This window comes from Mauremys mutica, chromosome 7 (assembly GCF_020497125.1).
Source record: "Mauremys mutica isolate MM-2020 ecotype Southern chromosome 7, ASM2049712v1, whole genome shotgun sequence".
NCBI classification, from domain to species: domain Eukaryota; kingdom Metazoa; phylum Chordata; order Testudines; family Geoemydidae; genus Mauremys; species Mauremys mutica.
This window is the reverse complement of record NC_059078.1, coordinates 100388799-100407359: the sequence shown is the minus strand read 5'-3', so window position 1 is coordinate 100407359 and position 18561 is coordinate 100388799. Positions and strand designations below refer to the sequence as shown.

The following is an 18561-nucleotide window of genomic DNA, read 5'->3' as shown; positions in this document are numbered from 1 at the left end:
TTTTCCAATCAAGGTCCTTTCTATAGACTATATATTAAGCATTCGTCAGATACAGCTGCCTATTCCTTGTTCGGTGTTCGAATTCTATGAATGCGGACACAGAGACACAGCAGTATGGGTTAAATGCAGTGGCTGCAACTTCATTTAACTAACCATTAACTTAATTTACAGTCACAGCACCCCAGTGCATAACTACCTAGCTGGACACTTCCAGTATAGATTTCAAGCAGAGGGATCAAGAAACCCAAATATGGAGAAAGGTCTTATTTCTCCCTTGATGCATTTCTTTATTGTCTTTACCTTTGGATAGCTAAAGTGTCTGCCCTGTTTCTGGTGTGAGATAGGAATTTTAAGATGAGAAGAGCCTCAAACTGCACAAGACAGAGTGGCACCCACACTGTTCTAAATTAATGCCCAAACAAACGCCTTTGAAAAATCCCTACCTGGAGTGAAAGGCCCCAGATTGACTTATGTTAGGCTGCAATTGGCACAGGAAACTCACCACAATTTGCAACAATTAAAACTGATGTTTTGAAAACCAGACTCCTGGGGGTGGTGGGGAGCAGCACAGCTGTGCCAATTATAATATGTGGAGTGGAAATCCCTTCCTGACCCCCTGAAAGGGTGATTGGCCCAGCCCTTCTACTAGAGGACATGCAGCACACCTATGTAAAGGGAGGAAAATGGAAAACTGTTTAAAGGGATGGAGCCAAAAGGGTGCCAAATACTGGCCATCCACATCTAGAAGGTGCCCATTATGCACTTTAAAGGGGAAGCCAATGGGTCTCCTCTGTGAATCCGGCAATGATGAGTTGTTGGAGGTGAGGCCGATGGCTTACCCCTACACCCACCCTGTGCTCCCTCGTCTTTCCCATTCCCACCAGACACAGAAGAGGCTTCAGGTGGGGAAAAAAGCCACAAGAATATCTTCACTTTGTACCTACTACAGTAACTCCTCACTTACAGTCATCCCGGTTAACATTGCTTTGTTGTTACGTTGCTGATCAATTAGGGGACGTGCTCATTTAAAGTTGTGCAATGCTCCCTTATTATGTTGTTTGGCAGCCGCCTGCTTTGTCCACTGCTTGCAGGAAGACCGGCCGTTGCAGCTTGCAGGTGGGGACTTGGAAACAGGGTGGACCAGCAGCCCCCTATCACTCCCCGCTCCCCTAAGTTCCCGTGCAGCAGCTGCCCAGCAGGCTACTGATTGCCGGCAGTTCAGCTGTCCCTCCCCCCACTGCCATGTGCTGCTCCTGCCCTCTGCCTTAGAACTGCGCCCAAGAGCCTCCTGCCTGCTGTGCAGGGGAGGGGGGAAGACGAGCTAATGTCAGGGTGTACCCCTCACCCCTACTCCTGCCCTCCGCTTTCTCCATATAGAGCAGGGTGGGGACATGACAGGGCTCAGGATGGAGAGAGTTTGCTGGCTGCAGCTGCTGTCTCAACTTCCTGATCTTTTAAAGGCAATGTACTTAGAGTGGTGTCAGCGTACTTAAAGGGGCAATGCACATCTCTCTCTCTCTGTCCCACACACAGGGTGTGTCTCTCTGTCTCTGTCAGCCATGCTGTCTCCACTTCCTCCATTCGTGCTGCCTTGTAGAGTGTGAGGCTACATTAACAACAATGTGTTAACCCTTGAGGGCTCAGCCAAATGCTAGTTCATCATTTAGCAGTAAGGCATTCCCTGGGAAATATCCCACCCTCAAACTTTACCACCTCAACCAAGCTTCACAATCATCATTGCTGTGTACAGTATTAGATTGTTTAAAACTTATACTGTGTGTGTATGTATGTGTGTGTGTGTGTATGTGTGTGTATATATATATATATATATATATATAGTTTTTTGTCTGGTGAAAAAAAATTCCCTGGAACCTAACCTCCCCACCCCCCATTTACATTAATTCTTATGGGGAAATTGAATTTGCTTAAAGTCGCATTTTTCAGGAACATCACTACAACGTTAACCGAGGAGTTACTGTACAGCAAACTTGAAAGGAAATACTGTAGTTGAAAAGTAATGTCCTTGACCAGTTTTTTTAGTGTTCAGTTTATTACTGAAAATATTTGCTTTATTAAAGGCAAATCTTTTACTCAGTCAACCTCTTCCTCATTCTTGATCCTGAAGTGGAATCTTGTGGGTATGTCAGTCTGCTTCTATGGACACCGTTATGGTAAACACTTGTGGGGTTTTTTTGTTTTTTGTTTTTTACTTGAATGTAACTTGTGCATTCATTTCTTTACAAAAGACACGCATGAACACACTCCCCCAAGGACTTTATGTTCTAAATTAGACAGACAATCTAGTGCATTGTGTATTTAAATTTCATTAATAGGAAATGATCTAGACTCCTCTCTGTGGCCTATTAACTTAGTTGCTGTGCTGAAAGGCACTGTAGTTTAAATGTGGCAGGAGAGGGTTCTCGGAGCTTTCTTATGTGTTTCTTATGTGTTTATTGGGCTGAACAGCTAATCCAAAGAAGCAAACCTTTCTGGCAGTGTAGGTTGAAGACTTAGAGTAAATAAATTGTCCTTCCATAGCTGTAGCTCTGAAATAACCTTTTTTTTTTTGTAAAGAACATACTGAGTGCTACAGATTCAGGTAACTTTCAGAATATTGTTACTATTGTATCTTATTCATTATTTACAGGATGAGTAAGTGCCCAAGTTAGTCCCCCAAGTGCTCTCCATATCAAGCTTTCCCCTAACCATTGCTGCATTACTGAGCCTTAAAATGTATATAAATTGTTAGAACCATATTATATTAATTCCATTCCAGGATCTCTTGAAATGTGTTGAGCAAAATATGTTGTGTTAAAATTGACTTTCACCAGGTAGAGGAACTAAAAATGCCATTTGGGGGGTTTGTTTGTTTGTTTGTTTTTTAAATCTTGCTTCATAGAATTTTTTTTATTGGTTGTCCCAGTTGCTAGTGCTTCCTGAATGATAGGGCTTCCTGCCCCACACACATTAGTATCAGTTTCTCTAATATTCTGACACACTCACTTTAGAGTGACAGTAACTTGCTTTTATAGAGATTCTGTAATTACACAATTAAATATATTGTCAAAGTCTATTAAATGTAAATACGTGTATGTTGAAGACTTTCCAAATTTTAGAGCATAACTAAGCTGTTCTTGTAAAACTGCTAATTTTGAGGAAGGCCATACTGAGATATGCTTTATGGAACACAATGGTGCAGTGTGTTACCGCTTATTTGGTATTCATGCATACAGAAATGTATAGAATAACTTTTTTATACTTGTGATTATTTACTGGGTATTAATCTGCCATTGTATATTGAATAGTATCAGAGGGGTAGCCGTGTTAGTCTGGTTCTGTAGAAGCAGCAAAGAATCCTGTGGCACCTTATAGACTAAACGTCTGTTAGTCTATAAGGTGCCACAGGATTCTTTGCTGCTTGTATATTGAATGTTCAGCATATCCAAAAAGCTCAGTCTATTGCTATGTTCCAAACATAACAATATAAAAAGGTGAAGGATTTATCTCAGTATTTTCTTGTTCCTTTTTGGTGATGGTTGTTCAGTTTCAGGTGTTCTGTTTTCCAAAGAGAAACATAAAATCATTTTTACTTTCAGAAATGAAACATCCAACCTCAAAGTAAAGGAATAAGTTTTACAGCTTGATATATCATATGCTGTTCACTGGTTTGTAATTCAGTCTACAAAACTGGCTATAAAACCAAATTCTAGGCTAGTAGAAAAAATACTTTCTTCAGTGAAAAAAATACTTTCTTCAGAAGACTGTTGTTCCTTGTTTCTTTTACAGCTATTTTGCCTTATAAGAATGCTACTAAGAGCCTGATCCTGTAAACATTTACTACAGGGTGTAGCACTTATACTGGGGGTAGTCCTATTAGTGTTAGCGGGGGATTCATCCCCATGTTTGGAAGTGGAGTAGTGGTATGGCTGGGAGACTAGTGAGAGTTCAGAAATGATTGCTCCCATCATCTTGCTATTCATGTTTTAGGCACCCAGACTTGTTGTTTGCATAGCTTTTTACCAGTGATGTCAGTGTTTCCCATCTTATCACAGGGATTCTACCAGACTATCAATGATCCTTAGTATACATTGTGTTTTTTCTTGGTTACCTAGCACTAACTTTAGTCTGTGCCAACTTTAGTTAAGTGGCAGAAGGAGAGTGAATAGAGCCAGTTCTTTGTGTTTAGTTGCAGTTTCTCCCTCCATTCAAAACTGTAAATATTTTCTAATATTCTTATCTAGACTTATGTCTGAGACGTTCAAAACATGGCTGACATTATTCTCATCCATTATTCTCATCCACTTAATAGTGCAGTGGTGGATTTGGGGGGGGAAAAGAATGATGTTTCTAGGTGTGATGGAAAAGATAGCTAATTGAGACAATTTTCTGCAAAACAGTTGAGTAAATTCTAAGGAATGTTCAATTCTCTTAGGGTACGTCTACACTACAAGACTATTTCGAATCAACTTAATTCGAATTTGTGGAATCGACCTTATGAAGTTGAAGTTGTGTATCCACACTAAATACACTAGTTCGACTGTGTGAGTCCACAGTAACGGGGCCAGTGTCGACTTTGGAAGCGGTGCACTGTGGGAAGCTATCCCACAGTTCCCGCACTCCCCACTGCCCATTGGAATCCTGGGATTTCCCCCCCAATGCATGCTGGGGGGAAAAATGTGTCGAGGGTGGTTTTGGGTAACTGTCGTCATTGAACCGTCAATCACGCCCTCCCTCCCTCCCTCCCTGAAAGCGCCTGCGGGCAATCTGTTCGTGCACTTTTCTGCTCAGTGACAGCGCGGGCGCCACAGCACTTTGAGCACGGATCCTGCTGCAGTTATGGCCGTTGTCAACTCCTCGCACCTTATCGTCCACCTCTTCCACACTCAGCTGCTGAGAAATAGGGCTACTTTTCAATGGTGCTGCGAGCACTGGTGGACCATGGGGGACGTTTTACCAACATCAACGTCGGGTGGCCAGGCAAAGTTCATGACGTGCGTGTTTTCAGGAACTCTGGTCTGTTTAGACGCCTGCAGGAAGGTAGTTTCTTCCTGGACCACAAAATAAGTCTTGGGGATGTGCAGATGCCTATAGTGATCGTCGGGGACCCAGCCTACCCGCTAATGCCCTGGCTCGTGAAGCTCTGTGCAGGCGCCTTTCACAGCGACAAGGAACTCTTCAAGTACCAGCGAGCAGCGAGCAGCGTGACCTGTGACTGTGCAGTTTCTTTACAGAGAAGCTGAAGCTGCCCGTTTCTTTACCAAGTGACTGTTGACTAGCATCTGCAGTTACATACCCCGCCCACCCCGCTTCCCCAACTTCCAACACACGTTTAAAAATAAAATACATGTTCCACTGTAACTTTACAAAGGTTTCTTTATTGATGACTTTGCATTACAGGGTTGAAACTGGGACACGGACTGTGCTGGGTAGGGTGTGCAGTGATGTAAAGACCGCCTGTAAACTCGAGGAATGACAGGCTCCTGCTCCCAGAGCGGTCTGCAGTGCCGGACTGGATGTTTCAACGAAGCCTGCCATCCCTCCTTTTTGGCACTCTGTGTGCGGGGGCTATGTGGCCTTTTGGCGGGGAAGGACGGATGCAGATTCCTCTGCTGCGTGGCTCTGTGGTCCAGGACAGGGACCGTTGCATGAGATCTGTAATTCCCCTCCCCCGCTACAAAGTCACGTACCCCCCCACCCACACAGAACCTGCAAACCATCTCCCATACCGACCAGGGTGCGTACTGACTGCAGTGTGTGTGTGACCTGCTGCTGATCCTGCCCCCATGTCTGTACCCTGGTAAAGGTGATTGTCCTGTCAAATTACCAACCCCCTTCCCCCCCTTCAAACACAGTCTCCTCTAAAAGAACATGACGGAAACAGTAATTAACAGCAAAGTATTTTTTATTATCAACTAGACAGTTAGGGGATGAAACTGGGATGGGGGCTTGGGTGAGGCGGGAAGGAAAGGACTTTTCAAAATGTAGGGTATGAGAGCTTTTGGGTACTTGAGCACTCTGCTGGGGTGCAGTGACAGTTTACACGGCCTCTGGAGCCCCTCCTTCTGGTTATTTTGGGTGAGGGGGGTATGGGACTTTGTGGCGGGGGAGGGCGGTTGCAGATAACTGCAGGGGGGCTCTGTCCTCCTGCTTGAGGTCCTGCAGAACATGCACAAGGCGCAGGAGCATGTCCGTTTGCTCTCTCATTAGTCCAAGCAGCGTTTGAGTCGCCTGCTTGTCTTCCTCACCCCACCTCTCCTCCCATTCGCTGAGTGAGCGCTGGTACAGAGAGAGGGTCTCCCTCCACTGGCTCTGCTGGTCCGCGTCATCTCGGGAGCACCCCATAATTTCAGCGAACATCTCGTCCCGTGTCTTTTTATTTCGCCGCCTAATCTTTGCCAGCCTCTGTGAGGGGGATGCTGTGGCGGGTCTGGAGACAGTCCAAGCTGTGTGATGGGAAAAAGGGAGTGAATTCCTTGCCAAGATAAATTTTTGCGAAGAATGAACACAGTCTAATCTGTCTCTGTGAATTCTGGGTTGAGATCCCAGTGCCTGATGGGGCAAAAACCATTTTCGCGGGTGGTTCTGGGTAAATGTCGTCAGTCATCCCTTCCTCCGGGAAAACTACAGCAGACAATCATTTCAAGCCCGTTTTCCCTGGATTGCCCTGGCAGACGCCACAGCGTGGAAACCATGGAGCCTGTTTTGCCTTTTGTGCCTGTCACCGTATGTGTACTAGATGCCGCTGACAGAGGCGGTTCAGCAGCGCTACACAGCAGCATGCTTTTGCTTTTGCATGACAGCAGAGATGGTTACCAGCCATATTGTACCATCTACCACACCATAAATTGGTAATAAGATGGGCATGGTTAGCAGTCCTTTTGCACTGCACCATTTGCTGCTGTCATAAGTGCCCCTGGCTGCTCTTAGCCAGGGGCGCAAAAGCCAAAATTGGGAATGACTCCCTGAGTCAATCCCTCCTTTTTGGTATCTAAAAATAGAATCAGTCCTGCCTAGAATATGGGCAAGTGTACTAGAGAACCACTGTATCAGAGAACCAGAGAGCACAGCTGCTCTGTGTCAGATCCTGCATAGATTATGAGCTGTATGCTATTCACAGGGGGTGCTCCTGCAACAACCCCACCTGTTCATTCCATTCTTACCCCAGCCTTCCTGGGCTACCATAGCATTGTCCCCCCACTTGTGTGATGAAGTAATAAAGAATGCAGGAATAAGACACAGTGACTTGTTAGTGAGAAATGAGTGGAAGGCAGCCTCCAGCTGCTATGATAGTCCAGATAGGACATTAAGGAGTGTGGAGGAGAGGAGCCCAGCATCCTGCTGCTAGTCCAGGGGCAATTGAATCTTTTCTTTACACATGAAGGGTTGGGGGCTGATGAAGCTCAGCCCCCTGTGGCGATGATGACGATGGTTATCAGCCATATTGTACCATCTACCAGGAAAAATTAGGGCCAGGCGCCCTTGATCGACCTAACGGATGGTAGTCTGCATGGTTACCAGTCCTTTTGCACTGCCCCATGTGCCAATAGGCTGATGATGACGACGACGGATACCAGTCGTATTGTACCATCAGCCATCCATAGCGTGGGGGGAGCAAGGATGTTGGTGTTGAGTGCTGCACCATCGCGTCTATCTGCAGCATTCAGTAAAGATAGGGTGACATGTAAAAGAGTCAAGAGAGGATTGTTTTCCCTTTCACTTCTGGGGGTGGTTGGGGGGCTGCGTAAATTGCCGAGCTATGCCCTGACCCACCGCGGACACTGTTTTTGACCCTAGAAGCATTTGGAGCTCAGCCAAGAATGCAAATCCTTTTAGGAAACAGCAGGAACTGTGGGATACCTTGCGTCCTCAGTCCCCCCTCCCTCCATGAGCGTCCATTTGAATCTTTGGCTTTCCATTACGCTCGTCACGCAGCAGCGTGCTGAGTCTATGCTATGCCGTCTGTCCGGAGATTTTTTAAAAATACTTTGGACCAGGCGTAACATTACAGTAATTCCCCTAATTACATGCAGGAGTCTCCGAGCAAGATCACCCTGAGGACGGTCACTGAAGGAGATAGAGAGCGCATGCTGCGTGAAAGCCAGCACAAACCAGGGCCCTACGCAGCCGTGCTCGGGGAGGCAATGCTCCCTGAGTACCTCATGAAAGCCTGGCGCGGAAAAGTGTGCTACCACGGAGCACCCAATAAGGCAGCTCTCCCCAGGAACCTCCTGCGGAGGCTTTTCGATTACCTCCAGGAGAGGTTCGTGGAGATCTCCCAGGAGGATTTCTGTTCTATCCCCATATATAGAGAGACCTCCTTTTCACATACTTCAGATTCCTGTTATATTAAGAATGAAAGTTTACATGGTTAAAGCACTTACCGACTGCTCCTTCCCCTGATTCAGGATCCGGGTTAATGGCCGGGGAGGGTTGGTAGGGGATCTCCGTGACGGTAATGAAGAGATCCTGGCTGTCAGGGAAACCAGCGTTGTAAGCGCTGTCGCCTGCCTCGTCCTCCAGAAACTCTTCTTCATCTTCCCCGTCCGCGAACATCGCCGAGGAACTGGCCGTCGACACTGTCCCATCGTCAGAGTCCATGGTCACTGGTGGGGCAGTGGTGGCAGGCTCCGTAGCGTCCATTTGCCGCTTTGATTTTTTGGTAGCCTTGTCTGGGGTCCTTGATTTTCACGCGGCGCTGCGTTGCATCCCGGCTGTATCCTCTGTCTCTCATGGCTTTGGAGACCTTCTCGTAGGTCTTTGCATTCCGTTATTTGGAGCGCAGCTCCGAAAGCAGAGACTCCTCGCCCCTCACTCCGATCAGATCCAAGAGTTCCCGGTCAGTCTATGCTGGGTCCCTCTTTCTAGTCAGAGATTACATGAACTCCTCTGCTGGAGAGCTCTGCATCGCTGCCGGTGCTGCTGAGCTCGCCCCGATGTCCAACCACGAAATGAGATTCTAACTGTCCAGACAGGAAAAGGAATTCAAATTTTCCCGGGACTTTTCCTGTGTGGCTGGTCAGAGCATCCGAGCTCGGACTGCTGTCCAGAGCGTCAACAGAGTGGTGCAGTGTGGGATAGCTCCCGGAGCTAGTAAGTTCGATTTGCATCCACACCTAGCCTAATTCGACATAGCCATGTCGAATTTAGCGCTACTCCCCTCGTCGGGGTGGAGTACCGAATTCGAACTAAAGAGCCCTCTAGGTCGAACTAAATGGCTTCCTGGTGTGGACGGGTGCACGGTTAATTTGAATTAACGCTGCTAAATTCGAATTAAAGTCCTAGTGTAGACCAGGCCTTAGATCATATGCAATTCACTGACCTAACTTTGTCACAACTATGATGTTTGCTTACAAAAAGGGATGGTACCTCTCAGTTAAGCAAACAGATCAAGCCCCGTCCATACAAGTCTGCAGCCCTTATGCACAGTCAGGCAAGCAGTCCTCTGGTTTGTACTTTCATGAATTTGGGTGGAGGAGCCAGGCCTGTTTTAGCTGAACAACCTTAGCTCAGGTTTGACTCTGCCTCCTGTTAGAGTAGCTCCTTCCTCCTTTGCCTAAAATGAAGGCAATTCTGCCATATAGTACAGTCTAAACCAAATCTGAAAGTGCTGGCTTACTGTTTCTGGTTCTTTTTTTTTTTTTTCTCCTTTTTATTTTAACTAGAAAAATTAAAAGGTTTCTATTATCTGGATTATGCTTTGAGCAGGGGGTTGGACTAGATGACCTCCTGAGGTCCCTTCCAACCCTGAGATTCTATGATTTAGGAAGAACAGAAAAATGGCTGAGCCTAGAGGACTGGCTGAATTATAAAACATGGTTAACTTGGTCAAAACAAGGCAGTTAGAAGGACAAGCTCCTAGTCTGTAGCTTCACTGTATAGTGTACAATTTGGTCATGCTTTTTAACCCGTGAGGGCAATATTCAGCACCAGCAAATGCCTATCTACATAACTTCCTCCTCCAAAGCTACACTCACGGTCAATTGTGTACTTGGTTAGAAATGTTACTATATTAGAATAGCGTGCTCTAAACAGAATTTGAAAATATAATACAATCTAAACCAAAACTGAAAGTGCTGGCTTACTGTTTCTGGTTCTTTTTTTTTTCTTCTTTTTATTTTAACTAGAAAAATTAAAAGGTTTCTATTATCTGGATTATATGACAAATTCAGTACTTTCAAGTCAGATTTTCAAAAGTACTCAGCATTGGCCTAACTCTACTGTTACTGAAATCAGTGGGATTTTGCCATTGACTGAAGTAGGAGCAGAGTTAGGCCAGCACTGAGCACTTTTCAAAATCCTACTCTAAAATTCTCATGAGACCATAAAATGAGGATATCACATTCCTGTTGTATGGCCTGTGTCCATTTATCTGAGGTGAATTACACCTTTTACCACATTACCAAGGCCTGTGTCAGAAATCAACTTGGGCACCATAAAATCTTCCCATAGTCTTCTGTTTTGTTAGATTTCATACACATAGGAGGGTACAAAGCTTTTGTATACAAAATGTATCTGATATAAACTTGACTCTTAACCATCAAAGGTCATAAAAGAAAAGCTTATAAGCATGCAACCTGATATTTCTTTTTTATTTATGTTATAAACATGTTCTTCCATAATATTGCTAAAAATAATAGTTCAACTTTTGGACACTGTAAAAATAACACTAAAGTATGTTTTTCACTTTCAGCTTCTGCTAGGATAGAAGTTATCCACATAAAATGAATAGGGATATGGCTCGTTTTCTTAATGGTTTATTGATAAGATATTAAATAACTTTTATTTTAAACTTCATGCAGGCACATATCTATTCTTTGGGTGCAACACTGAAAGCAACAATTGAGTATGTGACAGAGTCTGAGATGGAATCAGAGTTTGGGCAGGATCTACAGACTCTGCTGGAACAAATGCAAGAAGAGAATCCTGAAGCTAGGCCAGACATTGAGGTAAAGTATCCAGCTATGATTTTTTAATTTTTTTTAGTAAGCTAACATTTTTCTTACATGTGTATAAGGCATAGAAGATTTTTTTTTTTTAATTTCATGTGTCCGGGTTGTATAATTGACCTGAAGTGTCTTCTGAGTTAGAAATTTTTTTTCATTTCCTTCATCTCCAAAGTCTTAGCTATAAATGTAGAGAAGAGAGGAGAAATTACTTGATGGTAGTTGTAGTTCCCAGAAGGTTGTACATGTAAGATGTGGATCCAAAGTCTCCCATATGCACTATCGCTTGAGACATATGATTAGTTTCTTGAGACATCTACTTTTGAAAATGTTAGAAATAAGTAAGAAAAGAGGGTATTATACTACAAAGGAACCCATATTGGGCTCTCAAATGTTACTTTGAGTGTATACAACAGGGGGATGAGAGAATCAGGCTTAGGGTCATTCTACTTCTGGGCATTTCTGGAGCATTCTTTACTAAAGTACTAAGTACTAAATAAATAAATAAACCTGTGTTTGATTACCGATGATTTTTTTCTGTAATTGTACAGCTGTTTTGGCAAACTGTCTCTGATTAGATGCCTTTTTAACATTCTAAATGTTTGTTTTACCATATCTGCTCTTATTTTATCTGTTTCTAATTGTTTACCAAAGCAATTCATAGATGTGGCTCTCAACCTTTCAGGAGTCCAATTTGTCTTGGGCACCCCCAAGTTTCACCTCACTTAAAAACTACTTGCTTACAAAATCGGACATAAAAATACAAAAGTGTCACAGCACACTATTACTGAAAAATTGCTTACTTTCTCATTTATACCATATAATTATAAAATAAATAAATTGGAATATAAATATTGTACTTACATTTCAGTGTATAGTATATAGAGCAGTATAAACAAGTCGTCGTCTGTATGTAATTTTAGTTTGTACTGACTTTTTTCTAGTGCTTTTAATGTATGCTGTTGTAAAACACAAGCCACAATTTAGAGCCATTACAAAATAGTATACTTATTTTTATTTTGAGAACACAGAGTAAATTATTTATAGAAATTAAATTTTAAAATAGTTATCTTTACCAGTCATTCCTAGTATTTCCTATGTCTAAAACTGTGATACATAACTTGAAACGTGACTTCAAGTATTCTATAGTAGCCCATGCTAGAAATAAATTATAGTTAACAATGTAATATACATACAATATATTGCAGAATGTAGGTCCTATATACTAAGATCTTGTTAAAAAATTCCAATGTGCTATGTATGATAACGTGATCATTTTAAGTCAAAAACTTGGAGAATTTATTTACCTTAAATAACCAGTAAATGTTTTAACTTTAATTGTCTATAGAGTATCATCTCATTATGTGAAGAAAATTTGAAGTTTGCTTCCTCAACTAATATTTGTCGAAATCTATCTGCTGTTGGAAGAAGGGTGCTCTCAATAGAATCATTTGGTACTTTTCAAGGTAAACTTAATGTATTTCAGATTAAAATAACATATTTCAGACAGTCCTAACACGTGAATAGTGAAATCAAAGAACATGATCTGGAAGTCTTATATTCTGTCGCTGTACTCATTTTCTGTTGTTTAGAAAGAAAATATAACCTATTTAATAACACTTGGATCAAAATATATGTGGATTCTCTTTTATTAAGAAAAAGCCAAACATTCAGTGACAATAATAAACTTACACTGAACAATTTTCCATTGTGATTTATGATGAAGCTCCCTAAAATTTTGTCCTTTCTGATAAAAATGACATGCTCAGAGAATCTTGTTTCTATAATGTACTTTAAAATGTGCTATGGGGGCAAAAAAACATAAAAGCATAAAAGAAAAGTCTTAGAAAAGATGAACGATTTAAACACTTTTTAATGTGAACATCTGTTTTTGCATCTAGACAGCTGTGATAACATGTGGAAGGGAAAAGTGTGCCAGACAAGTGTGGGATTTAAATTATACACCAATGAAAAAAACAACATAGAAGGTGATTCCTCTACAATGGAAGACATGACAACAAGCTATCACGGAGACCCTTCTGAAGCCAATGTGGCCTTGAATGCAAGAGAGTGTGGTTTAAAGGAAATGCAAATTGATCTGAATAATGAAAGATCTCAACATTCACAACTTGCAACTGAGGTTAGAAAGAGCAAAGAAGAGGACAAGCATATAATATATAATGAAAGATTTGCTAACATTGTTTTGGAGCCCAAACCATTTACTAATGACAGAGAGAGAGATGTTTTTAAGAAAAGTTGTTTGAGAAAAATGAAAACTTTTCCAAAGCTACCGCTTGAAGTTACAGACACAAGTAATGTTTTCACATCTCTAACAAACAGTGGACTACTGGCTCATAAAAAACAATCACTAACATATGAATCAGTACCTCTAGACAATAATCAGGTTGCTGCTTTAGAGGGAAAACGTAGTCAATTCAATGTTAATAATCCACCAGGAATAAAACCAAAGAATTACCAGGTCTCTGATCTTCATTTAGATGCATCTTGTGTGTGTACGCAGGTCTCTGGCATGTATCTAGAGGAATATATGCCATCCTTTAGTGGTAAAAAGAAAGCTGCTCTTTCATGTAATCATATAGAAGAATCTTCCCATGCTACCGCCGAAACTCGACATATCACTAATACATTAAAAAACCCAGATCAATCAGCTGCTGGAGCAGAAATGGTAAACAACTATACGGCACTGGAGGACTCTACTGAAACTTCTCAAGGATCAAGTGAAAATTGTTTAGCACATTTTAATAAGATGGCTTCAGTGTTATCAACAAAAACCAATAGGAATGGATATGGGTCAAGCCTAATTAGTTCTCCAGAATTACTTACTGGTGTGATGAGTACAAACAATAATGAAAATCACTGTGGAAGCAGAGAATCAGAAGTCAAAAGTAATGAGCAGGTAGTAAAAACAAAATCTTCATTATATAGTTGCTGTAGTCATTTATGTGGAGAGGAAATGACTTGAATACCATGTGTTATCCACGTTTTTCCCCACATTAACATAGCTATATAGAGTAGAACCTCACTAATCTGCATGCTTTACAATTCACATGAATTTGGTCTGTCCCCTTTTCTCACCAAAGGTTTATAAGTAAGGCCTGAAGTAAGGTGTCTTGATTGCTAAGCCTTCATCATTTTAACATTTTTTCAGGCTGTACTTGTGTATGCTAGTATATTACAAAGTGGCAGCATATAATTTAAATTAAACTCCATTTATTGGGATAAAGCACAAAGTGTATTTTGATGGATTTTCTTTGGGTGTTTGTTTTGGGGTAGGGGGGAGGGTTGTTTTTAGGAGGTTCATATGTTTTGCTGACTCACAAAATTCACTAAGCTGTAGTGGACCTTCCAGGCATTAATGAGAATTAGAGTGCTTGGGTGAGCTCCTGGCTTTATTGAAATCTCTGACAAACAAGCCATTGACTTCAGTAGGGCCAAGATTTCACTCCTTTTTGTCTTTTAAAGCCACATACATATTTAAGTTTATTTCAGAATTGTATAAAAATTTTCGTATTCATCCTTTCATTCTAAAAGGCCCTTCTTTATATGTGCTACGTTACATTTCATAATATGCATGTATTATATGTGTACATTGACCAAAAATGTTTTGCTTCTATGAACAGCCAAATAAAAGAGGGGGAAGAGGAAGAGTCGATTCCATCAATGTGCTCTACTAGACAGTTGGGGCAACGTTGCCTCCTCCCCATCAAAGTTCTCAGGGTGGACAAGTTTGGTCTCTGACTAGATGGTTTTCTCTTGTGTCACACTTTAACAGTCATGAGCAATCCATGGAATAGGAGAATTTGTGAATACCTACTCTGGTTGTTTAAGCTTCTCAAGTTAATGCGTGACTTGTACAGAATGAGCATCATGAATGTTCAGTTCTCATGCTTGATTTGCATAATTTTGCCTAGGCTCTTTTTTTTTTTATAAAAAAAATTCTTCTCTAAAGGAAAGATTGATCAACCTACCTTCTGTAACAGAGTGTCTGCTGCATATCAGGTCTCAACTCTGAGGTATCTACCTCCTCAGCCTGAATAGTAGCAAATAACTAACAGATATCTAACTGAAGAGCTTGTGATGCAGGTAGGCTCCTGAATTATCAAAAAGGAACTCCATGTTGGAGATTTTATACCCTCACTCCCACCCCCACCCCCACATTGTTCCTGCCTATCAAGATCACAGTGCAAGCTCCATAGGGTTCAGTTTGCAGGGAATTCTTCTGACTATAAAAACGGTGTCCCCTGTGTTTTATTCAAACCCCATGGATTTTCATATTCTTGGACAAGGTATGTTTGTTGCAGGTAATTTATTTCAGTTTCTTCTGATCTTCTGTTATCACCCATTTATTCTACATACTCTTTAGGGGATGGGGAAGGTTGGATCGAAAATCAATCTTGTATCTTTTTTTCCATGATGAAGTGATTATCAGTTCCTCTGATGAGTTTCCATGTGCCTACTTTATTTCATAGTCACATTTGTGTGTGTGTGAGAATGTATAGCCTGCTCATTCTGGACACAGATTTAATAAGTGGGTTTATTACTTTTCACCTCCTCTCTTCTGGGTGATGAGTAGAATCCTTCCCCCCCCTTGAATTCAGTGACAAAACTCTCATTAACTCTCATTGGGTAAGGATTTCACCCTGGATGTTGCTCCAGTTATTCTAATCCTCATAGGGTAGTAAATCTGATCTGAGCAGAAATGACAGACACCAAGCTTGTGACGAAGAAGGCCATGGATCATAGAGACGTACTGTAAATAGAAGGAAGGGTCCTATTGACTCAGGTTCTCAACTTCCTGTCTTAGTGAACAGTCCTACATAAAACTTCAGGCTCCAACGCACAGACAGTTAATGTTGAAGAGACCCTGTTAAAATCCAGAAGCTCTCCTAGGTCTTTGCCTAACATAGGGTCTAGAAGAAATTTTACTATTTAAAGAGAGGGCCATTTAAACCTACCAAATTATTTCTCATCAAGTTCTAGGTTTTTTTACAAACAAGATGTTGACAAAGACGTTGCCATACGTTCTCTAAGGCATTGTGGCACTGCTCTGGTGACCTTTAAAGGGAGCCATTGACAACAACCTCTGTCCAAACAGTTCCTTAAAGTTCTAGAGTTAAGCTGCCTTTTTAAGCAGATGTTTTCCCACCTACAGACTAAACACAGAGTTGAGAGCTCTTTGTAAATCCTCCTTTTGAAGGAAGTTCTTTTAAAGCTTCTAGCAACTGTCTTTTTGTTTCTAACAGCAAATGATTTTTCTCCTCCAGTTTCTGGCACATGGTAGCCTTTGCCTACAGGCTCTCCTCCCCATTTTAAAAACTCTATTCTTACGAAGTAGCCTGAAGTTCTGTGACATCCTTTGTGCACATGTGCCACACCTGATTTCTCCAGTGTCAGAATTCTTATGTCCTTTTTCCAGCGGGGCCAAAAGAAACTTCCAGGTTTCTATATAACATTTTTGTCTTGGTATTGAACACAAAATTTGAGTCAAAGTTTTTTCATTTACTGCAAGGGAACAAAGAGAGGGTGTAACTCCAATAAGAATGTACTTTGCCAGCTTTTCCCCTGAATAGGTAATGCTTATGTGAACAGATCTGCAAAGCTACTATATACCAGACATTATATAATAGATATGCATATGTCTTCAAATGCAATTTTCAACAGAACTGTTCTAGCATCTCCAAGTATTCTCTAATTAAAAAGAATACTATGTAAGTCCCATCTAGTTAGTGATTAACCTTGTCCACTCTGGAGAATAGTTAGGTTTTCTTTTTTTCTTACCTGTCAATAGTATTTTTCCAGAGGACAACATCTGTCTGTCTAATACCCTAACCCTGCTTCCTATGTGCTTTACAGCCAATTGGCGGTACTAAAGATGCTCATTTGCTATTGTCCTGCTTCTCCAATGTATCTTGTCAGGGCACTTAGTGATAGCTTGCTGTTCCATAAATAAACATTTATCACTTCGAGGATGAGTGGAGATCCTTTATTTCTCTAATCAATTTCATTCCAATCAGGTGTGTCTCATATCTGTGCTTTTAAATATTTTTTTATACAAATATTATGGCTTTCACACCAGAGAGCCACTAACAGGCACCTGGAGGTAGACTATTTTGGTGCTCAAACATCTGTGTTCTGTTGGTCATATCTAATCAAGTGTGACAGAAGTGAAAACCCACCTAGGTAGAGAATGACATTGACCATTGGTGAAATATAATTTACAGGTAAGAAAAATTGTGTACTCCCAGAATGGTGTTCCCTAGGAGAGGGCTAATGTGTTATTTATTGCCTCATTATGGCTGTTTGTAAGATGCCAGCGTATGTTCGCATAATATAGTACTATTCTTGGCCTAAAAGGCAGGCATAGTTCAGATATTTATTATTCCCAGATGTTTGGGTATATAAAACTGGTATCAACAGTAAATTATAAGAATATCACTAAACATTTTTACTTTAATCCTTTTACCAACATCATTCTCCTTAGTAGCCAGAAGGGGCATACAATACATACTAAAGAATTTTCACATTAAAGTGAAAAGTCATTAATGCCTACAATATATATTAATCTATAATATACAGTAAAAGCTGTTTTATCCGGCACTTCACCAACTGGAAAGCTCTATAAACCAGCATTTCTGATCTTCATTGAAATGCTGGTTTATAATCTGGTTGGCACAGGGCCAACGGGGGTTGGGGTGCGGGAGTGGGTGTGGACTGTGGGCTCTGGGATGGAGTTTGTGTGCAGGAGGGGGCCTGGGATACAGGAGGGGGTGCTGGATCTGGGGGCCACTCACTTCAGGCAGCTCCCCGCAAGTGGCAACCTGTCCTGGCTGCTGCTAGGCAGAGGCGTGGCAAGCGGCTCTGCGCACTCTTCCCCTGCCCCGCCCTGAGTGCTGGTTGCACAGGTCCCATTGGCTGGGAACTGCGGGCAATGGGAGTTGCGGGGGCTGCGCCTGTGGGCGTAGTCAGTGTGCAGAGCTGCCTGCCATGCCACTGCCTGGGAGCAGGCGGAACAGGTCGCTGCTTGTGGGGAGCCGCCAGAAGTGAGCGCCCCCTGGATCTGGCACCCTGCACCTCCTCCTGTGCCCCAACCCACTGCCCCGAGCCCCCACCTACATCCAAACTCTCTCCCAGAGCCTGTGTTCCGCACTCCCCCTCCCACACCCAAACTCCCTCCCTTTAGTTAACCGGCATTTTTTACTAAGCGGCACCCTCCCTTCCCCCAACAGGCCGGATAAACCAACTTCTACTATACCTTCATATTTCTCATCAAAGCTACTCTGATTAAGAAAATGTTTTCTTAAAAATTGAGCTCTTAAACCATTTCGAATACGAAAAGGATACATTTCCAAAAAATTGATACAATTTGAGAATTTCAGAAATAAATAGAGAAAATGAGGATTTTGCACAGACTTATGCATATAAGTATATTGCTAATGGTCCAGTACTAAAGAAGTAGGGATGTTGGATAAAGTTGATATCAACAGCCTAGAAGATTCAAAACTTCTGAAACTTGCGTTGCTGGAAGTCTCTAGTGCTATTTCTGAAAAGCTTAAATAGGCTTTTAAACTTTTTTTAAAATGTCCCACTGAATTCAGTG

The 18561-nt window shown here is 42.0% G+C and overlaps 1 protein-coding gene across 1 annotated transcript in view; it reads left to right on the top strand.

Moving 5' to 3' along the window:
- Nucleotides 1–18561, top strand: part of KNDC1 (kinase non-catalytic C-lobe domain containing 1) — a 113134-nt gene that overhangs the window by 30769 nt on the left and 63804 nt on the right. Inside the window, exons 4-6 of the mRNA XM_045025196.1 lie at nucleotides 10800–10946; nucleotides 12292–12409; nucleotides 12845–13860. Coding sequence (XP_044881131.1) covers nucleotides 10800–10946; nucleotides 12292–12409; nucleotides 12845–13860 — 1281 coding nt within the window. The remainder of the gene's footprint in view (nucleotides 1–10799; nucleotides 10947–12291; nucleotides 12410–12844; nucleotides 13861–18561) is intronic.